This window comes from Marmota monax, unplaced genomic scaffold (assembly GCF_021218885.2).
Source record: "Marmota monax isolate L192 unplaced genomic scaffold, Marmota_monax_Labrador192_F-V1.1 WCK01_AAM20220418_F8-fsc00021, whole genome shotgun sequence".
NCBI classification, from domain to species: Eukaryota; Metazoa; Chordata; class Mammalia; order Rodentia; family Sciuridae; genus Marmota; species Marmota monax.
In genome coordinates this window covers 21,857,643-21,883,014 of record NW_026695228.1, presented here as the reverse complement: position 1 = coordinate 21,883,014, position 25,372 = coordinate 21,857,643, and the positions used below count along the sequence as shown (strand labels likewise).

General features: G+C 54.5%; 1 protein-coding gene across 8 annotated transcripts in view; it reads right to left on the bottom strand.

Moving 5' to 3' along the window:
* Positions 1–20,012: 20,012 nt before the first annotated feature.
* Positions 20,013–25,372, bottom strand: part of Eps15l1 (epidermal growth factor receptor pathway substrate 15 like 1) — a 94,611-nt gene continuing 89,251 nt past the window's right edge. For 3 of the 8 annotated variants that reach the window (XM_046436505.2, XM_046436506.2, XM_046436508.2), the window contains one exon: positions 20,013–20,585. In XM_046436505.2, the coding sequence (XP_046292461.1) occupies positions 20,439–20,585 (147 nt within the window). In that variant the 3' untranslated portion in view covers positions 20,013–20,438. The remainder of the gene's footprint in view (positions 20,586–25,372) is intronic. The other 5 variants (XM_046436507.2, XM_046436510.2, XM_058576821.1 and 2 more) reach the window with 3 other exon arrangements.

Sequence of the window (25,372 nt, the reverse complement as noted above, 5' to 3'; positions counted from 1 at the left end):
CGCCCTACTGACGTGGCCTCTTCTGGGCCCAAAAAAAGCTTTACCTTTTTCTGGAAGTTTCTGAGGTTTAGCCAAACTTCTAGAGTGTGCAGGGTTTTTTTTTTTGTGTGTGTGTGTGTGTGTGTGTGTGTAAAGTGCTGACATGCTGCACCTTTTCCTAGTCCTGCCTTTTTAGCCAGATTTTTTTGAGATGACTTCCCCAATCTGATAGGAAAAAAAAAATGAAGGTCACCTTTGCGGACGATGCATGGAACTGAGCTCTTTTTCAGGTGAGGAAACTGAGACCCAAAGAGAGCAAGCCATGAGTGCTGGAATTAGGGTGCTAGTCTGGTCTGGATGCCTCTCGAGGGTTTCTAAGTCTCACTACAGGAATTCAGTGGCTTTTTGCAGTGACCCACCTGTGACTTGCATGGAAACATCATGAGACCCTCCCCTGTAGGTTCCCTGGTGCAAAAAAAAAATTCATGGCAGACAGTAAAAACCCCTGCTTGGATGGTGGGAAGAGGCTAGTCCAGTAATCTACCTTGTAAGCAAGGGGACACCTCTGTACCCCACCCCAAATGTCTCACTCGGGTGACAAGGTGCATCTCCCTGAAAGCTTCTTCTGTGCCACCCCTCGCCTTCCCCTTCTCGGGGGCCCTGGGTAACCATGGTCACTAACAATTGCACAAGTTGTTTCCAGAAAGTGAAAATAGCTCATAAGCACAGCCCGTTTTAAAACACTCTCACCCCATTGCGACAGAGGCTGGGATTTCCTCCCTCCCTCCCTCCATCCTGCCTCCCCCTTGGGGCACAGCAGCCCTGGAAACAGCTGAGAGCTGTTTGGTAATATCCACGAAAAGCAGAAACGGGAGATGACAATCTGATTCATCTTTCGAGAGTAAATACCCGGGCTCACTTCCGCTGCAACCAAAGGGTGTGAGTGTTTTTGCGCGAGCTGTGCCCTCTCTGCGTGCAACTTCTGCAAAAACTGCCCCGGAACACCATGGTGGCCCCTGGACCTGGGGACGTGGCCCTCCTTGCTCAGCACCAGGCTCTGCAGCACGGGAGCAGAGGAAAGATCCTGGGCTGACGGGGGAGACATTTTTCTTGCTTGTTCCAAAACACCTGCCAGATTTCCCCAGGGGGGTGCGAGGGGGGACCCAGGTCTCTGAGTCCAATGACAGGGCAGTCGTGACAAGGCTGACACTTTGGGTTTCGGTCTCCTGCATGCCTCCAAGAGATAGCACAGGAAGTGTCATCCCTCGATGCCTGGCTGTATGCTTTAGCAAGTGACACTGGGGACGTCGGGCTGGGTTCCACAGTCTAATCCAGCAAGGTCGACTTTCCCGCCTCCTTCTGAAATCAAACACAACTCCCACCATATGCCTCTGGGGTGGGTGGTCCTCAGCCTGGACACCGGGGTCTGGAGACAGTCTGGGTCGTCACAACTTGGAGTCTCTGCTGTCATCTAGGGAGTCCAAGCCAGGGATGCTGCTAAATGTCCTATGATGCATAAGGCAGTCCCTGTCACCGATGGACCCAGTCCCAAGGGTCAGCACTACTGAGGCTGGAAACACTGGTCTCGGTCCCGAAAGATCATGGTTTCTCGGTAGGGACACAGCTCTGTGTCAGGGGAAAATGCCACCCAGAGAAAGGTACTACACTTCTAGCCCCTGGGATCCTCAAGAGGAGAAGACGCAGCACCTGGAGAGGCAGCTGCACCCCTCTAGAAAATACCAAAGACCCAAACCGACAAAACTGCACCTCGCTTTCTACAACCCACCTGAATCCAAGTTTTTCTTTTCAGTTTCGTGTCTCAGGGGACAACAGGTTTCTGGTTCATGCTGAAAGGCTTTCATGTGCCTGCAATGACGGCTGTATCCTGTTTTCCAGAGTGACACACCTCCTCCATAATGCTTTTCCCTGTGATAGGTTTCTTCTTTTTCAGGGGAGGGGGAGTACCGGGATTTGAACTCGGGGGCACTTGACCACTAAGACATATTCCCAGCCTTTTTTTTTTTTTTGTATTTTATTTAGAGACAGGGTCTCACTGAGTTATTTAGCACCTCGCTTTTGCTGAGTCTGGCTTTGAACTTGCAATCCTCCTGCCTCAGTCTCCCAAGCCCCTGGATTATAGGCCTGTGCCACCATGCCCAGCTCCCCGTGAAGGGTTTCTATTGTCATTTTCATGGCTGTATAATATTCCGTTTAGATATGCCAGGAGGTACTTAAGCAAAGAATCTCTGTGTCCATGGGTTCTGCACTGTCTGGATGCCACCAAATGTTCAAGAAACATTGCACCTGTGCTAAACAGAGACAGACTTTTCTTTGTCACGATTCCCCAAACAGCACAGCACAATAGCCGTTGGCCCAGCCCTTGCAGGGCACATCTTCTCATTCAGGTAGAGGTCACTGGACGCCCGCGGGAGGCCGGCCGCACGTTCTGTGCCACACCGTGTCCTTCACATCAAGGGTTCAGCATCTACAGATCCTGGTATCCACAGAGGGGCCAGACCAACCCCTGGCAGATGCCACTGGCTATATTTCAAACTGTCCCCAGAGGGCGGGTAAAAGGATTAGATGGGGTGAGGGTTTTGAGGGGTTTTGACGTGGCCCGATGGCTGTGGTGACGGGGAAAACATGCAGGAACCATTTCTCTGCCAGGAGTCTCCTGTGTTCCCGGCTGGGCACCAGGCGCAGCCCGGGGGGGGGGGGTGCGGGACGGGGCTGGGCCGTGCCAGGTGCTACAGGTGGCCCTGACTCAGCCCCCGGCCTCCCCAGGAGTCCCCAGGCCCCAGGCCAGGGCTAATGCACAAAGGCACGGGCACTGCGTGGCTTAGGTGGCCTGCGCCCCAGCTGTCACCCTGCACCTAGGCCAGGGTGCTACAGCACGCGGATGCAGAACGTGATGGTGCCCTGGGAGGGGCGACCTGTGCACCCGGCTCCGCCCTCCAGAGGCCAGTGCGGTGCCCCTCTCAGGTCACAGGGGCCAGGATGGCTCCAGGTTGAGAGACCCTGCGTGTGTCACAGGTGACCTACTAAGTCCCACACTCCCACTGCGGCCGGGAGGCCAGGGCAGCGCCGGGGGCCGGGGGGGAGGGGACCTGAAGTGACACCCTGCAGCCTGGAGCGGTTCCGGGTTCCGGGGCGCAGCGGGAGGGCAGCCTAATTCCCCCCAAATAACACGGTTTCCCGCCGCGGCCCCGCTGACACTCGGGCTGGATCTTCCCGCGGGGCCCCTGTGCCGGCCTCCCCCGCAGACACCAGTGGCACCTCCACCCTGAGGTCACAACCACCCAAAGCTGTGCGTGCAGGGGGCGGAACCGGCGCTGGGGACAAAGCCACTCCAGCCGCGGGAACCCCCAGCGCTGCCCTGCGCCTTGGGGGCCCGGACCTGGGTGGCCTTGTCTGGAAAAGAGGGGCCGCCGGGAGGAGGGACGGCGGGGCCTGGCCAGCGCAGGGGTGTCCCCGGACGGGGCTGCAGTTGGTGCGATCGCATGTCAACCTGCGGGTCCCCGTGTCACCCTCTCCTTGCCGGCTCTCGCCCCCATTCATTGAGCGCTGACAGCCACCACTCCTCCTCCTCCTCCTGCCCCACGTCCTGACAAGAAGAAATGACTCAGAGGTGACTCAGCTCTGAGCCTCTGCCAAAATGTCTCTCCCGTGACTAACCCAGTGCCGTGGCCCTGCAGCCCCAGCGTGGCCCGCTGTCCCCAGCCTCCGTGCAAATCCTCTCCTCTGGCCCCTGTGGCCACCCGGGGAGGAGCGGGGCTGGGCCGGGGAAGGGGACCCTGTCCTGTGGACACAGTCCCTCCCGGGCCTGGGCACAGCTGGAGGCTCAGACACCCAGCTGGTGGCTCCCTGTTCCCGACCCACGATCAGCTGGGGGCTCCCAGAACGCCTAGGCTCCTGTGTGGACAGCCTGCTGCCCACTGCCCAGGGACAGGAGGAACGAATGACCAGGGTCAGGCTGGCTGGGAGCTGAGGCAGCACCGCCCCAGAGGCACAAGAAGCAAGAGGGGCCTGGGGGACAGTTCCACAAACAGCCACCGGGGGATCATCAGGTGACCCAGCAGTTCCACTCCTTATGGGACACCCACATGCGCTGCCCCTGGTGCTGGCCTCCTAGCTGGCTAGTGGTTCCTGATCTCCCACCCCTGGGCCTTTGCACTGCCCACATTCCCTGATGCCTCGGTCCCCACTCCACCAGCCCGCGTGGGTGTCACCGTGGATCTGACAGCCCCACCCGGGGAGCAGCGCCGGGACCCCCGGGAAAGGTGGAGGGCAGAGGACCTGCCCACATATGGGACTTCTGGGAGGGCGGTCTGGCTGGAATACACGAGAAGGGACTGGGATGAGGCTGAGCTGCAGGAGTGAAGGGCAGTAGGGAGCCATGGAAGGATTAAGGCAGAAGGTGGCCATGGGCTTTGTGCCCTGTGATATGGCTCCCTTCCCATGACCTTCAGCTGGGAGACCCCTTTCCTCTCTGAGCCCTCACACCCTTCTCTGTGCTCCTCCTGATTCTGTTTTCTGCCCAGGACTCCTGGGAGGGTCCCTGACTTGTTCTGGGGGCGGGGGGCTGTCCTGGGGACAGAGGCCAGGCCCAGGCTGGCTGCCAATCAGGGAAGCCATGTCCACCATTGTACAGGGAACCCTGGGCCCAGGGAGGATGGGGACCGCCGCGTCTCTTCTCCGCCTAAGTTCTCTCTCCAGCCTGTCTCCATCCTGTCCTCTGTCCTCTGACCCGTGTCTGCTTTGTCTGTTGAATTTTTATTGTGATCAAAAATACACAAAATTTATCATCTTAACTTTTTTTTTTTTTTTTTTGCAGAGCCGGGGTGGAACCCAGGGCCTCTCACGCACCAGGCAAGTGCTCCACCCTTGAGCGGATGACCCTCCCAGTCCTTTTTATTAGTGGGACGGGGTCTCACTGAGTTGCCAAGGCTGGCCTCAAAATCGCCATCCTCCTGCCTCAGCCTCCCTACTGGCTGGGCTTGTGGGCGGGCACCACCACACCCAGCTCTTTTAACCATTTTGAAGTGTGCAGTTTTGTGGCGTAGAGTCCATGAGGTGTTGTGTAACCATCTCCGCCACCCATCTCCAGAACCTTCTCACCCTCCCCAACAGAAACTGTCCCCATTAGACACTCCCCATCCTCCCCCATCCCCTGGCACCTACTTTTTTCCTCTGTGAATTTGAGCTCTCTAGGAACCTCCTGTGAGTGGAATCGGTCATGGTGTGTGTCCTTTTGTGACTGGCTAAGTTCAGTGCATAATGTGCTAAAGGTTCATTTATGTCGTCAGGATTTCTTTCCTTCTCATGGCTGTATAGTACTCCACCACACAGCACACCACATTCTGTTTACCTGCTTATTTGTTGATGGACACCTGACTGCTTCCCGCCTCTGGCTGTTGTGGGTGAAGTGGCTGTGAATGCCTGTGTGGGAGCAGCTGTCGGGGTCCTGTTGGGTTCTAAGTACATGCACCGTGGTGGGGTTGCTGGATCCCCTTCTTTTCCTTAAGCTCATAAGCTCAAAATTGTTTTTCTTCTCTGAGCGGCTGGCCCAGGATGAGCCTATCAGCAAAAGCCCCTGCATGGCTTCCGTGTTGCACCATCCTGCCACACTCTGGGCCTTGGTTTGTTTTTCTGTGAAATTGGGGTGACAGCTGAGGGTTGGGGGATGCGGCCAGTGGCCCAGCTTTAGGGCCCCCCCCCCGGAAATCAGGGTTTCGCAGCAGCCCTGGTGGGCAAAGGCAGAGGATGTCAGGGAGCTGGACAGGCCTGCGGCTAAGGTGCCACTCACACCTCAGCCTGCGGGCTGCTGCGTACTGCCACCCCCGCCCCACTGTCCCCACCAGGCTGGCCACCCAAGACAGCCTCCTGCAGCAGGAACACGGCTGCCTGGAAACCTGCAGATGGCTCAGGACCTCATTCTACCAGGGTAGGGAGGGACTGAGGCCTCAAAATTCAGGTCCTGAATTTTGGCCACAGTGGCCACGCTTGTGACTCAGGAGGCTGAGGCAGGAGGATCACAAGTTGAGGCCAACCCAGGCAACCTATTGAGACCTTGTCTCAAAATAAAAAAAAATTAAAAGGGCTGGACATGTAGGTCAGTGGTAGAGCACTCCTGGGTTCAATCTCCAGTACCCCCTGCCCCCCAAATCAATCAATCAATCCAGGTCCTAATGCAGGTGGACACCGTCCCCACTCCTGGTCTCTGGCCTTCCTGAGCCACCAACACCAGTCCCATGAGAATTGTGAGTGCCTGCCAAAGCCACAGGAACTGGTCTGCCAGGGCTCAGCTCTGTTTGAACCTAGAGCAACGTGAACTGAACATTCTATTGACAAGCTTTTTTGTTTCCCTCTGTAAACCCCTAGGCCAGATGGACCCACACGAACATCCACCCTGGGCTGGGGATCACACCTGGTGACAGCCTGGTCTAGCATGTGTGAGGCCCTGGTCGCATCCCCAACACCAGGGGAAAAGCAAAAAAGTCAGTTAGAGGGAACCACTCCACCTCCAGGACCAGGAGCCACATTCTTCCCGAGTGCAGGGAGTGTCCCCAGGACGGGCCACAGGACGGGCCTCAATCCACTGAAAAGCACAGAAACGATACAAAGTACGATCTCCGACCTCAAAGGAATGAGGGTGGAAATCAAAACCAGAGACGCTGGGCAACCTCAGAAATCCCTGCAAGTTGGAGAACACACAGCTCAGCACAGGGCGGAGCTGCCAGCAGGTCACCCAGTCCTGGCAGAGGGGAGGCCTGCAGGGCTGGGGGCCCGGGCTCTGCAGACCTGGGGGCGGGGGGCCTGCAGCGCCTGGGGCTGTGGCCTCCACGTGGGTGACCCTGGAGGGACCCGAGAGCAGCTCCTGAGACTCCAAGGCTGCCCATGGGGTTGCCCCGGGGTCTGCTTCTGCTGACACTCACCTGGGCACCATCCTCCTGCTCCTCTAGAACATTCTGGAAGCTCCCCGCCGCCCCTCCCCCTCCCGGCCCATCTCTTCCCACAAGCCCCTGCTCCTCCCGGGGCCTGTTTTTCTTTCTTTCTTTTTGACCCAAACCCTTCCTATGTGTCCCAGGGAACCCCAGTGACCCCGAAGGCCTGCAGGGATGGGGCTGGACTGTGCGGGGACCTGAAAGGAGGGAGCAGCTTGTGAGTGGGCACAGTGGCTTCGCCCCCGACGTCTACAGTGTGAAACAGAGTCCAGGCTGCCCGGGGGGAGGGGGCAGAGCTTCTGACCCTGGGCCCAGAGGGTGCTGCACGGTGTGGAGTGCAGTGTCACCGGCCCTGGTCACCCCGCTCTGCCACCGTCCTCTAGGCCCTGGGCTGCCCTGGGCTGGTGAGCAGCCGGGCGCTGGCAGCAGCTCTCCCACCTGTGCCCTCCTCGGGGACAGGGAGGGTCCTGCCTGGGGCTCTGGCCCCCCCAGGAGACGGCACGTTGAGGACGTCCAGCAGGGCGGCCTGCGGGCCACTCTGGGGCCCACGCAGCTCTGGACTGTCGCAGGCAAGCAGGGCAGAGCCTCCGCCCGACGAGCAGCCCGCATGCCCCGGACTGCCCTCGCCTCCGTCACCCCTGCCTTCAACCTTGACCCCAGGTTGGCCTTTTGGGGACTGTCCCAAGATCGAGATACGCTCTCGGCAGCCAGCGCTCGCTCTGTGGCCTCTGGGTTCCCAACGATCCAAACTGAGGGCGGAGGCCGGGAGGCTCGGGCGCCCATCCCGGCTGGGGACAGAACCCTCCAATTCCCAGCGTGGTTCTGTTGAGCCCCAAACCTCAAACACACCCTGATGCCTCACTTCCTCAGCGCAGCCTGGGTGACAGGCCACCTTGCCGGGGGCTCGTCGGTTCAGTTTGAGTCACTGGGGTTTATGGAAGGAAGGGCTTTTCATCTCAGGAGTTGGTGGCCACACCACGCAGGGCCTGTTCCCACCAGCCTCTTGCGCTGCATCTGTGCAAGCGGCTGGAATTACTTCTGGGGCCACCTCACCATGCCTGCGTGGAACGGCTCCGGGTGACGTGGTGGGGAGGCAGCTGCACCGGGGAGGCCGGGGCCAGGACCTGGTCCAGGGGGAGCTCATCTCGCTGCACCACTGGGCGCACCAGGTGCGGCTCCTGCCTCCGCCTCTGTAGAATGGGGTCAGGGGCAGCTAATGTGGCTGGACTCTCAGATGGACAGGTCCATGCCTGGCACATAGTAGGTGCTCATTGAGGGAGAGGCAGCCATCAGTGAGAGGGAGAGGGTGGAAATCCCAAGAAGCAAGACCTTAGTTCTGCTGGTCCTTGGAAAGTGGGGTGAGGAAGGAGGAATTCCACATTTGGGGTAATCTGATGTCACCTGCAACTGTCCCACCTGGAGCTAACTCCAGCAGACTCCAGACTTCTTGATGGAAATGCTCAGGGAGGATGTGCGCACAATGGGCATGTGCTGGGCCTTCCTCAAGCGTGACTGTGCGTCTCACTGATGCCTTTGTCACTGGGGGGGGGGGGCACTGGGACACTGAACCAGGGGAAGAGCCTTGGCAACTGGAGTCGGGACCCCCACGGATACCCAGGTCAGCCACGTGCAGGACCCTGTTATACAGGGCCCAGCATTTGCACAGAAGCTCCGCTTGCCGCATCCTAGGCTTTACGTATCTCTCGTTGCCTTAGAATACCCAACGGTGCAGGTGCTGGGGAAACCGTCATGCTGCCTTGTTAAGGATAATGACAACATTAAAGAGCCAGGCGCAGGGGCTGGGGCTGTGGCTCAGGGTAGAGGGCTTGCCTAACACATGGGAGGCCCTGGGTTCGATCCTCAGCACCACAGAAAAATAAACAAATAAAATAAAGATATCGTGTCCAGTTACAACCAAAACATTAAAAAAAAAAAAGGCCAGGCGCAGTGGCGCACACCTGTCATCCCAGTGGCTCGGGAGGCTGAGGCAGGAGGACTGCAAGTTCAAGGCCAGCCTCAGCAATAGCTAGGCTCTAAGCAACTCAGTGAGATCCTGTCTCTAAATAAAATAAAAAATAGGGCTGGGGATGTGGCTCAGTGGCCAAGTGCCCTGAGTGAGTTCAATCCCCCGCAAAAGTCTGTCCGAGTTCTGTTTAGCACAGGCGCAGTGTTTGTTTTCGATCCAGGGTTAGCCAAATCCTGGATGTGGAGCCCCGGGCTGGAGGGCTGACTGGGCCGTGGCTGTGACCGTGGCCTGTGTGACTGAGACCGTTGGCATGTTCAGGGTTCACCATGCCCAACAGCCAAGGAGGAGGAAGAACCCAAGTGTCCACCAAGGAATGAACAAACTCACAACGTGTGTCCCCTGTGTGAGGGAACGTCTCCCAGACCCAGAAGGAACGAAGCACTGATGCATGTGACGTGGATGAGCCTCGGATGCATGACACTGAGTGACACAGCCATAAAGAAGGCCACCCAGGCGCGATCACATTGATGTGAACTGTCCCCAACAGGTGAACCCACAGGGACAGAAGGTGGGTCACGGCTGGTCAGGGGCTGGGGGAGGGAGTGAGAGTGACCCTGGTGGGGACAGGGTCTCCTTTCCTGGGGTAAAGTGTCCTGAAACCAGATAAGAGTGATGGCTGGATGTGACGAGGGGACTCAGTGCCACTGAAATCGCACGATGTAACGGTCACTCTGGGGCTCAGTGGGCTCAGGGGCAGGGCTCGCCCAGCACCTGTGAGGCTCTGGGCTCCGTCCTCAGCTCCATGAAAATAAGGTAAGGCTACGTACGGTGTCCACCACAGCCCAAAGAGAAATATTAAAATACATGGTCACTCTTCCCTGAATGTCATCTCAATAAAAAAAATTTTTAAAAAAAGCAGTTGGGAACCGGAGCTTCAGTTATAAAACGTGGCTATTTTTCATGAAATTCCTTTATCAGTGGAACATGAAATCTGCACCGCGTGTCCCCTGACGGGTGACGATGCCAAAACATGGCGTGTCCAGACAAGGAGCTGTCCTGGAGCCTTTGAAAAGGGCCCCCCAACATGTGCTGTAACATGGGGGCAGCCCAGGGGTATCGTGGTCAGTGAAATAATCCAGTCACAAAAGGACAATCTCTCTGCGTACAGGAGGTCCCCAGAGTCACAGGAAAGCAGAACGGTGGGTGGGGTGGGGGAGGGGCAAGGGAAGTCACTTAACGGGTACAGAGTTTCAGTTTTGTAAAAGGAAGAGTCCCCGAGATGCAGGCATAAAACTGTGAGTGTACTTAACACACGGCACACGTCACAGTGGGCAAGATGGCACATGCCACATTATTCATATTGTGCCACAATCGTAAAAATAAAACAGTAAATACGACCGAGGTGGCAGCCCGTGGGTACAGTGGGTGCTTAGCAAGCCTGAGCCCCAGGGTCCCCTCCCCAGCCTCACACAGAAGCAAATACCTAAACCAGAGACGCGCAGCCGGGGAGGACCACTCGCTCTCCATCTTCCCTGGTGGCCCTGGGTGGGGTCAGAAATGTGTCTTTGGAGACACAAAAGTGTGATTTGCAGGAAAATCATGCATTTCCACCCCTGGTTTAAAAACTTTCTGCGTCACAAGGGTCAGACTTGCCCCAGGATGGGGGAGAGATGGGGCCTGAGTGGACGGAGGAGAGAACAGAGACCTAGACACAGCAGGCGGGGGGTCCTGGGCTTAGGGTGCTTCCAACATTGTGGTGTTTGGTTGGGCAGCGCTGGGGACGGAACCCTGGTCTCCTGCACACCAGGAAAGCACTAGACCCCGCCTCACCCCAGCCCCAAGCACAAAGAATCTGCAAAGCCCGGCACAGTGGCGCACACCTGCAGTCCCCGCTACTCGGGAGGCTGAGGCAGGAGGATCCCTGGAGGCCAGGAGTTCAAGGCCAGCCCAGGCAACATAGGGAGACCCCGTCTCAGGGAAAAAACAAAAGTTCTAGCTCACGTTTCCAGCCACCATATCCCTGCCAAAGTCCAGACGAGAACTTTCCCCAGCCTCGCTGCCGGCCTTGAACCCTTAAAACACTGTTGAAGTCTCCTGTCTGTCCCAGGTCCCTGCACCCCTAAAGAAAGTACACCACAGCCCAGTCTGCACGGGGGGCTCTCAGATGGCAACCCTGCCCACGAGTGATGGAAAACACCTGCTTGTTTGGCCAACCGCGCCAACACAGGAGGAGTATCTTGTTATTTTATATTAGATATTTTAAATTATTATCATTATCATTATTTTGAATTTTGAGGCAGGGTCTGTGCTGCCCAGGCTGGCCCTAAACTCCTGGTCTCCAAGGATCCTCCTGCCTCGGCCCCGGAGTAGCTGGGACCACAGGCGAGCACCACCCTGCCTGGCCCCAGGAAAACTCCATTCATCTGTTTTTCCTGATGGTGGGAGCTGCGGCTCCACCCCCAGAGGACTTTGGTCCCCTTGGCTATTTACCAAGACCCCGCCTCAAAATAAAAGTAAAAGTTACATGAGGGCTTGTGGCGTAGCTCAGTGGTAAAGGGCCCCTGGGTTCAATCCCCAGGATCCCCCCCAAAAAACCCCCAAACCCACAGAGACTTTAGTTCATGGAGTGCAACGTCAACACGATAACATTCAACAGATAGAGGGCTGGGGGGGATATGAGAGAGGAACGAAGACAGAGAGAGAGAAAGTGCTAGAGAACGTCCAGATGGCAAATGTACACGCAGATATCTACTTTACATACACAGAGACATACAGATTCTTACTCATATGTATTCATGTGTACATATGAATAAGAATTAAAAATTAAAAACTAACTCCATTCATACATATGTATTTCTACACACGGTCTTCTACCAAAAGGGGACATGGCCGGGGACAGACCACTGTCTGTACTGGGTGGAATGAGTTCCAGGTTCAAAGACCCCCAGAGGAACACCAGGTCCCCGCCGTCTCCACCAAGTGAACCATCCTCCGTGGCCCACCGATGCCCCACGCCGGGCACCCGGGGAGCTCTCGCAGCCCAGGGAGGTGGAAGGGAAATTGGAAAACCAGAGGGCTTCTGCCCACCAGCCAGAAGGCACTTCTCAGCTGGGCAGGCAGGGACCACGGCGACTAGACTGAGCCCCGAGGGTCAGAGAGCCCTGACCCAGGTGACCACGGCTCCAAGACGGCAGGACCGGGGCTGGAGAGCCAGTCCTCGGGAAGGCTGCAGGAGCCGCGATTGTCCCTCGGCTGGAAGGATCTACTCAGTGGGACAGTCTTGGACAAGGGCCTGAAAGCCACCCATCTCCAGGACTCAGGTGTCCCGACTGTGCAGGTGTCAGGGCAGGAGCTTTACGTGCCGGCGCCGAGCCGCTCCTAGGAATCCCCATCATCAGTTACCAAATCACCTCCGTGGAAGAGTGACAGGCTCATGGTGGGGACAAGCTGCCACCGAAGAGCAATGGCATCTGTCCTCACATCAAGTGTAAAGTGCCCTGGCCAAGCTTCAGAATTAAAGTTAACTTCCTGGTTTGGGACATGCCACCTAAATGGTGGCCAGTCATGCGCTTGGTCCACAGAAGGAGCTTTGCACACCTGAGTCCCCCTCTGTCCCAAGACCTTCGGATATCACGGAGGAGCAGGGGTGGCACCAGTCCCCCCCACTGACTTCCTGCGGAGTGAGAACCCATCGCTTTGAATCGGACCTGGAATGTCCCCAGTACGCAGTGCTCTGGCGCGGGGTTCCTGGGAGTGATGGCATCACCAGGCTCTAATCCCGTCATAGATCAATCACAGCTGGTGACGTTGGTGGGAGGTGGCAGAAACTGCAGGGGATGGGGCCTCGCTGGGGGGAGTGGGTCAGGGGGGGCATGCCCTTGGGGACTCGATCTTGTCCCCAGTCCTACCTTCCCTTTGGGATTCCCAGCTGCCACAAGCTCAGCACACCCTCCGCCGTGATGCCTCTGCAGTGGACCCAGCCTCTGATACCGCGAGCAGAACACCTCTTTCCTCCTCTAAGCTGCTATCTTCAGGGATCTGTCACAGTCAGGGAAAGCGAGTCACGCTCCCACGATGGGGAAGAACGCAGCAGCCAAGGCACTCAGAGCTGCCACTCGGCCTCTCTGGCTGGAGAACGCCACCACGGTCCTGCTCTCGAGCCCAAAGCAAAGCAATCCCGGCACAGAGTCAAGGGACGCGCGGAGAACCAAACCGCTCCTGCCGCTGGGGTCAGGGGCGAGGGCAGGCAAAACGGGGAGTTGTTTGGGGGGTGGGGGTGGGGACAAAGTTCCAGTTTTGCAAGACGGAAAAGCTCTACAGACCAGCTGCACCGCAACGTGAATATACTTGATGCTACTGAAGCAGATGGGTAAAATGCTAAGTCCCAAGGTTTTGACTCTGTGGTTATTTCTATGAAATTGACACAGATGCATTAAAATAGGTTGGAAATAATAATCTAGAGCTTACCTGTATTATTTTTATTAATATTAATGCTAATGCAGATTATTATATATTATAACATAATATTATAATACTGTAATTATGTAACTATATGCTACCTTTAAATTTTATAGGTGTTCCACCTCCAGGACCACGGGACAAACTGGGTTACGATGGTAAACTGTAGCTGGGCGCGGTGGTGCACCCTTGTAATCTCAATGGCTTGGACAAGGCTGAGGCAGGAGGATTCTGAGTCGAAAGCCAGCCTCAGCAAAAGCGAGGCCCTAAGCAACTCAGTGAGACCCTGTCTCTAAATAAAATATAAAATAGGGCTGGGGATGCGGGAACTCAGGGTCGAGTGCCCCTGAGTTCAATCCATGATACCAACCCCCCGCAAAAAAGATGGTAAGTTCTATGTTACGTGTTCTTCTGCACTACAATTAAAAATTAAAAACTAGCTTAGCATGCAGGAGGCCCTGGGTTCAATCCCTGGTATTAAAAAAAAAAAAGAAAGAAAAGAAACGAAACACGACTATTGCTCCCACTACCGACTTGACCATTCAGAACATGCCAGGCCCTCAGCGGTGCTCGTCCCAGCTGCCCTGGGAAACAGGTATCACTTTAAGGAGAAAAACGGAGGCTCTAAGGAGTGATGTGAGCACCACAAGGTCAAGAAGTGACGCTGGCTTGACCCCCCGTCTGCCCAACGCACCCCAGCCTCTCCATCACTTCAGCCTCATCCTCAGGGAAGACGACCGTGGCTGGTCATCCAGGATCTAGAACCAGAAAAGGAATCTGGAGCTCTGGCCCATCATGCGGTCACTTCCTTTAAACGAGTGTTTACAGTTGAACAATTGCTGCATCTTGATTGGGTCTTTTTTTGGCTCTTGGTGTGGACACTCTGCCCTTTGTCTTGAGTACAAAGGAACAATGCTCGCTGCAGACCACCAGCTCACCCGGCCTGGCTGCTGGCCCCTGGGCCAGGTCCTGCCTCCTGGGTGGAGGCTAGCACAGAAAAACCATCAGCAGCTCGGGGAACGGCTGCTTGATGAAGCTAGTTTTCTTAAGACAGGCTTGCTTTATTATTTTATTTTGCGGTGCTAAGGCCAGGCCCTCTCGAGTGCAAGGCGAGCACTCTGACCCTGAGCCACATCCCCAGCCCTTTTTAGTTTTTATTTTGAGACAGGGTCTTGCCAAGTTTCCCAGGCTAGCTTCAAACTAGTGATCCTCCTGCCTCAGCCTCCAAACTTGTTGTGATTACTGTGTTGTAATCACAGGTATGTGCCACCATGACCAAGATCATTTTTTAAAGTACATATGTGCTGGGTGCGGTGGCGCATGCCTGTAATCCCAGTGGCTCAGGAGGCTGAAGCAGAAGGATCATGAGTTCAAAGCCAGCCTCAGCAATTTAGTGAGGGCCTAAGCAACTCAGTGAGACCCTGTCTCTAAATAAAATACAAAAAAGTCTGGGGATGTGGCTCAGTGGTCGAGTGCCTTGAGTCCAATCCCTGGTACCAAAATAAATAAATAAATAAATAAAGATTAAAAATTAAAAAGTATACATGTATTATTGATCGGTAATATATAGCAATATAGATAAAATTAGATATGTTGATACTAATATGCTTATATATTATATTGATGCATCACACATGTGCTATTGAAACTAGCACTTCTTCCCTAGCTATCAGAGTTAGCAAGCATGAGCAAAATATTTTAAATAAAATATGAGGCTAACAGGATGACAACTTCCATTTTCTTCTTTTTGTCACCTGAAATCCTAAGCTACAGGTCATTTTAGAGACCTAAATAATAATCGTAAGGACTTTTGGAGCCCGCAGGGTCTTCACCGGTTGCCTGGTCCAATCTCACTGGCCAACAAGGAAACTGAGGCCCCAGAAGTTAGTGATGAGCCTGAGGTCATGACAAACGAGCACCCAGCAAGTCCATCAGACGGAGAGCCAGACCCCAAACACAAACACACGGCAGCCCGCAGCCCGCAGCCCGTGATTTCTTTGGAATAAACTCGTGATAACAATCGCGTTTCCATTTCCCTGGATGTTTTTTTCCAACCACGGCTCACGATGCTATTTGTACAGCTCCTTAGTGATTTTTACTGGGGAAATTTTCAGGAGAAAAAAAGAAAAGTGCCACTTCTCCAAGGACCTAGATCTGACAAGGAGGCTGAACTGCTGACTCTGTTACTGCCAGAGGCAGGTTCTTTGTTTCCTAGGGGCTTCCTGTGGTCTAAAGATAGCTCTCCAGGACGGGAATGTCCTTTTCAATAAAGTGGGCTTTGAAGATTCGAGTCTGTGTACTTGGAGGAGACTTGGGGTCATTGGTCAACTTCGTCCACCATGCCTCTGGGACAGGGGTGCCCGGGCCTGTGAATTCTGTCCAGTCTGACCGCCATCAGAGTGGGATGGACGGGGGAGAGGGTGGATGAAAGAGGGATGCCAACCCCCAGAGGAAACAGACCTCCTCCTATCAGGGAGGTTAGTCATAATGAGGCCACAAAGCCAAACGTTAGCTCTTACCTGAAAGTCCTGTCTCATGGAACCAAGAAGTGACAGTCCGTGGTCACATGTCACTTTGGCACAGTCATATGAGATGACATGGCATTTCTTTTCTTTTGGGGGGTACCAGGGGTTGAACTCAGGGGCACTCGACCACTGAGCCACCTCCCCAGCCCTTTTTGTATTTTATTTAGAGACAGGGTCTCCCTGAGTTACTTAGAGCCTCACTTTTTGCTGAGGCTGGCTTTGAACTCCTGATCCTCCTGCCTCAGCCTCCAGAGCTGCTGGGATTATAGGCGTGTGCCACTGTGCCTGGCTTAGTGTTTCTTAATGAAGTGTACAATTGTCCTTGGTATCTGTGGGGACTGGTTCCAGGGCCTTCTGCAGATACCAAAACCCATGGCTGCTCAAGTGCCTTATGTGAAGTGGTGCAGGGTTGGCATGGAACTGCATCCACCCTAGACTCTAAATTGCCTTGGACAACTTGAAATACCTTCCAGTGAAGGCTGTGTGCAGTTGTTACACTGTGTCGTTAGGGATTGTGTCTGAGGCCGTGCAGGCCACCCCCACCCCCACCCCCAGTGGTTTTCACTTGAGGTTGATTGAATCCCCTTATGTGGAACCTGAGGGCACAGAGGGCCACTCCACAGATGTGCTGGGGGACCTGATGTCCCAATCTTGAGAAGGAAGAAAGGGGTCTGTGGAGCAAAGGCGGAAAACTCTGGACAAGGGCCAGTGCTGGGCAGGAGGGTGGGGGTGTGGTCCTCTCCTCCTGTTATGTTTGGAAATTTTCATGATGTAACTTTTCAACCTGGACACACTGTGCTTCAGGAAAGGGTGTGTCTGTCATGAAGGGGCAGAAAGAGCCAATGGGAGTGGGGATGGACGTGTGGATCTGGTGCTGATTATTTAGGCAGCAGAGTGTGTGTGTGTGAGAGTTTGTGTGTGTGCGTGAACGTGTGTGTGTGTGTGTGTGTGTATGCAGAAGGAAAAAGGACTTAAAACTGGCTAATAACTTTCTGAGGGTTGAAAACTTCTTTAAGAATCAGGCCAGCAGGTGCAGTGGCACATGTCTACAATCCCAGCTCTTTGGGAGGCTGAGGCAGGATATCAAGTTGGAGGCTAGCTTGGGCAACTTAACTTTAAATTTTTAAAAGGGCCAGGAGTGGAGCTCAATGGGAGAGGATTTGCCTGGCATTTGTGAGGCCCTGGGTTCCATCCCAGGTGGGGGTGGGGTGGGGTGTGGAGGGTTCAGATAGACTGAGTGCAGTCCATAGTTTCAGCTACTCGTGAGGCTGGGGCAGGAGATTTGCTTGAACCTGGGCATTTGAGGCTGGCCTGGGTGACCCATCTCCAAAACAAAATAAAACAGCCGGTCATGGTGGTGCATGCCTTTAATCCCAGCAGCTCAGGAGGCTGAGACAGGAGGTCTGAGAGTTCAAAGCCAGCCTCAGCAAAGGTGAGGCACTAAGCAACTCAGCAAGACCCTGTCTCTAAATGAAATACAAAATAGGGCTGGGGAGGTGGCTCACTGGTTGAGTGCCCCTGAGTTCAATCCCTGGTACTCCTTCCCCCCCCCCCCAAAAAAAGAATTATTGTCTGAGACAATGTAAAATAATAAATAAATAAGATCTCTGGGCCTGCAAAGCTCTCCTTAAAAATTAAATCTCTCTCCAAGGGGATCAAGGTCAATGCCAGCAGCGATAAGTGAAAAAGCAAGTGTTCTTGATAAGATGTGGTGAGAAGGGACTTCACCCTGTGGTCCTCCTCCCCCACACCCATCCCGCCCATCTAGTCATGAGGTTTTCATCAGGCAAGTCCCAGTGGAGGGACAGGGACAGAACACCTGCCTGCTACTACTCCTCAAAACTGTCAAGGTCGTCACACAATCAAGGCAGGTCTCAGCCCAGAGGGCCCCAAGGAGACGAGAGGGTTAAACGTCACGGAGGATCCTGCACAGGAAAAAGGACATGAGGGAAAAATGAAGGAAGTGTGAACAAAGTGTGGACCTGAGCTAACAGCGATGAATCAGGGTGGGCTCGTTAATTGTGACGGATTTAGCATATGATGTAGGTCGCTAAAAATAGGGGAAATTGTGAGTGGTTTTGGGAACGCTTTGTATCATTCTTTGTGATTTTTCTAAAATGCTCCCTTAAAGGGAATTAAAACACAAACATAAATAAATAAATACCTCTCCTGGGATGTGACTTCCTGGCTGGGGTAAAGCTTTGGAGTGAGGCAGCGAGAGTCACTGTGCATGAGGTGACAGGAGGCACCCTCGCTGGGAAGGGAGGAACAAGACCCTAGACCCAGAGCAAACTTTGAGAAGCAACTTTTCAAAGAAGGGCTTCGGTCCATGATCAAACTGCACCAGAGCGGTCTGGGTCCCTACCTGCTGGCTCCCAGGAGGAACCTTCTGGGCCTGCCTCGCCCTGGCACTCGTTCCTCACCCCCACCTCAACCTGCTCAGTGCTACGGCTGCAGATTTCTCTTTGTGTTTCTCGAAATAAAGGACATGCTCAGGTTACTCAGATGGGGATGGGTTTGTGGCACTGAGCAGATGAGAAGCCTCTCACAAGTTTACCTGAAAAAGTCAACCTGGGGTGTCTTCCCTGCTTGGGCACAGTGAAAAGCAGAGCAGGAGAGGGAGAATGTAAGAGCCTCAGCAACTGCTGGACTCTTCCACACAGTTGGGCCCAAGCTTCCAGAATGTTCCAAGAGGGATTCAGCCACATCCTGATTCTGAGTACGGGGTCATGGCATGAGACCTGCCCTGTGGGCCTTGGCCCCTCGTGTGCACATGGCCTTCGTCCACCATCTTCAGGGATTTCAAACTGGAATGAGGACACAAGGTGCAGCCTGCTCACACTGCAATGGAGTCACAGTAAGGGCAGTTTTGTTGTGTTTTGATTCGGGGATATTTGCACACACACACAATGAGGCACCTTGGGAGGAGGACCAAAGTCTGCTTAATGGAATACTCGGTGGAGCACGGTTTTAGTTTTAGTTTTTCAAAGCTCTGGTAGAAGTCAGCGGAGAATCCATGGGGTCCTGAGCTTTTCTCTGTTGGAAGGCTTTTGATTTCTGCTTCTAACTCACTGCTAGTTACGGGTCTGTTGGAGCTTTTCTATGTCCTTGTGATTCGATTTTGGCAGGTGGAAGGTGTATAGAAAGGCATCTGTTTCTTCAGTGGTTTCTGACGTATTGAGTATAAGCTTCCCAAACAGTCCCTAACGATCCTCAGGATTTCTGTGGTCTGTGGCAAGTTCTCTGTTTTCATCTCTAATTTTGTTAATTTGGGTCTTCTCTGCTTTTGGATAGTTTGGCTACGGGCTTATCATTGCTGTTTATCTTTTCAAGAACCATCTCTTCATTTCATTGATCCTTTGTGTTGTTTTTTTTATTCTCAACTTCACTGATTTTGATTCTGATCTTCATTATTCCCTTCCTTCTACTGATTTTGGAATTGGTTTGTTCTTTCTCAAGGCCTTCGGATGCATCCCATTAGGTTGTTTATTTGGGATCTTGAGACCAAATCTAAACATAAAATCCATGCATGTTTTACATATACCTACAAACAGCCTAAAGGTAGTTTTATATATTTTTAGCATACCTGCATTTTCACTGTGACCCACCATCACATAAGGCTGGATGTGAAAGTTTTCATTTGTGGTGTTGTGTCCACATGCAAAAAGCTTCACATTTTGGAGAATACAAGATTTCGGATTTTCAGATATTAGGGGTGCTCAACCTGTATGCAGTATCACTGTGTGGAGGGAGTGGGGAATGTACACTGGAACATTTCCAGAATTGGCTCTCTTTGTGGCCCTAGACCAAAACTCAAATCTTATTTATTTATAATCCTGGTGCTGGGGTGGAACTCAGGTACTCATGCATGCTAGTCAAGTGCTCTACTGCTGAGCTATACCCCCAGCCCAAAACAAAACTGAAAAAGAATTTCTGGACCTACTTTTTAAAGTGGGTCTGCTTCTCTGATATCAATACTAGGAAAATGATGATTGGAAAAAAAAAAAATCAGCGAACCCCACTCCTCCTACAAACCCTCCTCTGGGGACCAAAGCCAGGCTTCCCGCTGAGCTATACCAACTGAATAAAGAAGATTTTTGTCTTTTGTATTAAAATATTTTATATTAATCATTCAAACTTCATTTTTATACAACGAATGCATACATCGAGGGGTTCTCACTGATGCGGGAGGGGCTGGGGGCGGGGCTCCCGGGCGGTGGGTGGGGCTTGACTGCAGCCAGGAGCAGGGGGAGTGGGAGCCCAGGGCTTCCTCTCCTCGGCCCCCGCGGGTGCGCTTCTGGAGGCAAAGCTGGACCCCGTCACCCCACTGGGGATGGCACAGCGCCTCCCCAGCCGTGCGTGTCCGCCCACAGGGGTGGGCTGCGTCTGCTGGGCCCGAGCAAGCTCCCTAGAGCCTGAGGCCCTCTGTCCAACTGGTCCTTGACTTAGGGTGGCTATGGCATGTCACAACGTGAAGCAGTGACCTCTGAGTGTGAGTGTATAGAGACGTCTACGGTTTCCCCTGTGAACCTGCCCGCGCCCTGTCCCGCCGGTGCGCGTCCTTGCCTAGGCGGCCGGCATGTCGGCCTTACTGAGCGCGATGGCCAGCTCCAGATCCTCTTGTTCCTGTCGCCGCAGCCGCGCCAGCCTCTCCTGCTCGGCCTTCTCGCTCTCCCGCTTGGCCCATGCCAGCTGCTGCTCCTCATTGCCGAACTGCAAGGGAAAATGGGGGGTTTGAAAGGTGCTGCTGCAGGGCCACCTCCCGGGAGCCAGGCTGGTGAGTGGCCAGGCCCAGGCTGGGCGGGGCGGAGTCCCACTGAGCGCCCAGCAGAGGAGCTGGTGGGCCAGTGACAGCCAGAGGTCCGCGCCCGGGCCCTGGCAACCTGCAAGTGGCACGGAGCAGGGGGCACATGCAGGAGAAGCAAGGCTGCGTCTGACCTCACAGCCTCCGGGCCCTCGGAGGCACGTCGCCAGCCCCCGCGGGAGGCCGGGGGCAGTGCTGGAGGGCCCCAGGACCCGAGGCCAGAGTGGGCCCTCAAGGGCTCTGAAGCCGCCCCGCAGGCACCAATGGCACGTGGCACCAGGACCCTGGCACTCCCCTGGCCGTTTTTCAGGGGGTAGTTTTTATTCTCAAGGGGCATTTTTCTGAAATGTTTAATCACCATTTTTTTTTTTTTCTGTTTTGGTGCCGGGATGGAACCCAGGGCTTTTACATGCTAAGCACATGCGCACCCCAGCCCTGCCCCCCGGCTGATTTACACGGGAGAGAAAACTGTCGTGGTCCTCAGGTGAGTGTTCTGAGGTAGCATGGCCACGGAAGGCCCCGTCCCACCAGCCACTCCTGTCACTGTGCCCTGTCCACGCCAAGCCAGGGGAACTTGCCCGTTTAGGCCTCGGGAGCTCTTTCCCACACACATAACGCCAGAGAGAAGGCCCTGGTGGCTCGCCTTAAGGTGGCCCTTGGGACAGACAGACATGCACAGCTCTACGTGCCAGACCCCTGGGGAGGCCGCTGTAGCACTCCAGGAGCTCCAGAGAAGGGTGCACACGGAACATTCATGGCCACTGCTTCACATGTGGCAGTAATCCTCGTGAAAACTAGGGAAGACCCACTGACATCTTGCCTGTGACAACTGAGGCAGGGGAAGGGGCTAGGTCCTCACACACTGGCTTGCTTAAAGGGCTGAGGGCTGATGACTGAGCTACTGTAACTCATGGGGGACAGCCTGTGCGGTTCCCTGGGAGTCCCACTCCCAATCTCAGGGCTACAGTTCAGGGATTGGGGGAGGAGATGGATCTGGGAGGGGTCTGTGGCCCCAGAAAGGGCAGCGAGACTTCCCTGTGGGGGCTCCTTGGTGAGCAAGGGGGTGATCAGAGTGGTGGCTCCTAAATATTTAGGGCTCCAGGGTAGATGGGGGTGCCTAGGAGGTGAAGGCCAGATGGCTGGGGGCAGGAGGGTCAGGGAACTAGGAGGAGGGCCAGGTGGGGAGGGGCCAGCCCGGGAAGGGGGTGGGTAGAAGGGGCGTGGCTTAAAGCCAGAAGTGCCGCCCAAGAGCAGGTGGAGCCCAGGAGGCCTCCTCCATCTACCTCAGACAGGGGACAGGTGCAGGGTCAGTATGAAGAAGTCCTCAGGGGAAAAGGCTCTGGAGCACCGCCCAGATCAACGCTTAGGGTCCCCAGGTTGGAGTCCCTGGAAACTGGCCCCTCCCCCTCATCTATTTCCACCATGGGCCACCGATGACGCTCTGCCCCCTGCCCCCGTGGGGGAATTTTCCAATAGCTCACTGGGAGAAAAACAAGGAAAAAACAACAAATGCTGGTGGCAATTATTCCACAGTGCCACGGACAGCAGTGGGAGGGGACAGCGCGGCTGACGGGGACCTCGTCCTCCACCAGCTGGGGGCACAGGTGGTCAGGACCAGTCTGATCGGAATCAAAACTCAGAACCAGGGCTGGGGGGCTCGGGGGGTGCCCACTGCACATCATGGCCTCCTGGCTGTCTCTGCCCCGCCTGGCCTGTGTGTCACAGAATGTCCCTGCAGAGCTTCCTGAAAATTAAGCAAACTGACAGAAAAGTTCCAGGTGCCTTTCAAGTCCAGGGGTTCAAGTCCAGTGCATGAATCCGACACCACACCTGCGCTGTGGGACCTGCGTGCACCTGAGTGGCAGGTGGGCAGCGTAGTTGAGAGAAGTCTCAAGAGCGAGGTTTCTCTCTGTGGCTCGCTCTGTCTCGCAAATGAGAAGAAAAGTCTTTCCTAGCTCTGGCTGGAGACACCTCAACTGGGCCACTTGCTAGTGCCCTGACCAGGAGGGACCATGAGATAGGCCAGGTCCTGGAACACCCACAGGTGCAGTAGCTGCTCAATAAACAGCAGCTTGCACTTGTGCCAGCTCTGATGTCCGCTTCCATTCTGTTCCATCCTGGGACCGAGACACAGTGGGCTGGGAGCGCTTCCCTTCTGAGACTCCTCCCTCAACGAGGATGCATTTTGGCGGCCTTTCAGAGGTGCACAGCGGGGATGCCTGGCAGGCTGGGCAGTGGCGGCAGCAGCAGTGACGGCGTGGACAGGCACCTTTCCTCTCTGGGATGGACGCCTGTGCGCTGAGGCACTCGAGAGCAGGTCCACTCTGCTGTGCTAGGGAGGTGGAGCTGCCTCCTCCCCACACCCTGGTTCTGATGCTGAACTTGCATCCAACACGCTGGATACCAAAGCACCGTAGCCAATCGAGATTCTTAATGCAGGAGAGACCCAACAGCCATCTGTCAGCTCATAAATGCTACTTCCCAGTGAACACACTGGCCTGAGATAGAAAGGGCTGTTTTTAAAGAAACACCAGAGAAGGAAGAGGTTTCTTGTGAAACCTTTAGAAGAACAAATAACCCACTGATGGAAATTCAAGGCTCACAATTAGAGGGCTCCAGGGCAGCAGAGCTGGTGCCAGTGGGAACTGTGTGCGTCATGCTTGGGTGACTTCAGTTTCCCCGAATGCCAACACAGATCAAGTGGCTTTTGCCCAGGTGACAACATGTCCCGGGGAGTGCTCAGAGAATCTGATCAGAAAGATTCCCGCTGCCAACCAGCTGGGTGGAAAGAGACCTCTTAGCGTTGACTCCAGGGCTGGGGGCCTGGGAACAGTCCAACCAGAGGGTCAGCTGTGGCCTTTCTAAATTAGCACAAGTACTGAGCCCAGGAACATGGAGAGATGTCCCGGGTCTCCAAGGGGGGCAGCTGTGGTCTGACCACGCAGGGCAAACAAAGCGTTCCATCTTTCAGTCTCCATCCTGCCAGAGTGGGCCATGTCACACTGAACTCCCCTGGGAAAACCAGAGCCCTCACAGTGGACAGGCCATTGGAACAAGCAGCAGGGCTGTGGCTGGACTGGGTAGAACTCAATTTTCTGCCTGGACACAAAGGTCTTTTAAGATAGGAGTTAACTGTTCTGGAATGACCAGAACTGTCAGGCCAAATGATGGCTTAACAGCTTGGGTGTGTTTTGAAAAAAAAGGATCTTTTCCAAGGATAAGTCCTGAGGAGGTGGGGTGGGAGTCACAGGAAATAGAACCGTGTTTCAGAAGAGAACAGTCACGTCTCCAAGTGGCTCTTCAGCTCCATTGACCCAGCTCTTCCCTGCCCCAAAAGGACTGAGTCACGAGAAAAGAGCTGTTTTTTTTTTTTTCCATTGGCATTTTGTGTTTTTCCACCAGAAAATAAACCAAATGTTATTCAAAGCACTCTGTGAGCAGGTTTGTTCCTGGTTTCATTAACAATGTTACCCTCTCGCATATATCCATGGTGCGCACTGTCAGCACAACCCAGCTAACTGCAGGCGTGGGAGATTCACAGTTCACCAGGAGCCAGGAGCAGGTCAGGATCTTGGGTAAGTTAAATAAGCCACAGGATAGCAGCGCACAGTGAATGTCACCAAGATGGCTCTGAAAAGAACTGGCATTGACTGTGCACTGGCAGAGTTGTTTTATTTGTCTGTCTGCCAACCTACTTATCTCTCATCTATCCATCGCTGGGGGCGGAACCCAGGGCTTCATGTGCACTAGGCAAGTGCCCTACCACTGAGCCACACCCCAGCCCTCAGAGTCTGTCTTAAACGGATATCCTAGGAGTCACGACCTCATACCCAGCGACGGAGCAGGGTATGTTGAAAATGTGAATGAAGCCAGGTGTGGTGGCTCAAGCCTGCAATCCCAGTAGCTCGGGAGGCTGAGGCAGGAGGATCGTGAGTTCAAAGCCAGCCTCAGCAACGGCAAGGCCCTAAGCAACTCAGTGAGACCCTGTCTCTAAATAAAATGCAAAATAGGGCTGGGGACGGGGCTTGGTGGTTGAGGGCCCTGAGTTCAATCCCTGGTACAGGAAAAAAAAAAATGTGAAAGAGAAACCTGTTGGAAACAAAATGTCCCATAGCGCACAGTGGGACCAACACTGGGAAGACGATACCTGGAGCCCTCAGTGCAGAGAACTGTGTGTCCCAGGGACAGTACTGAGGTGGCAAGATTTAACAATCTGCAATATTATTCACACAGAGAACAGCAAGTCACACCTGCAAGATCCCAGGAGCAGCGTCTAAGGCGGCACTGACTTTGCTAACGTGCTTCTGTGAGCCCTTGTTTTGGCCAAAGGCAAAGGCCCGAGAGCGGGTGCTCTAGATGGGGTCTCTCAGCTCACTGTAGCTGGTCACCAGCACGCACTCCACCACCACAGTGGAACTGCTCTTCCTTTGCGTGTCTGCCTGGGCCTTTCCATTCCTACCTTCTGCACAACAGGCCCCGGGCAGGACGTCAGAATTGGTGCACAAAGACCCCTCTGGGGACAGTGGAACCCAAGGGTCACTTCTGTCACCTTGTTATCCTAGTTGGCAAGCATCTGACATCGTGGCTTCCGACAACCCATGAGCAAAACAGCCTCCCTGTGACACAGATCATAGAAAGTGCCCACTGAGGACAGAAAGGGGCATGGTCCGCCGCCACCGGCTGAAGAAGACGCGCC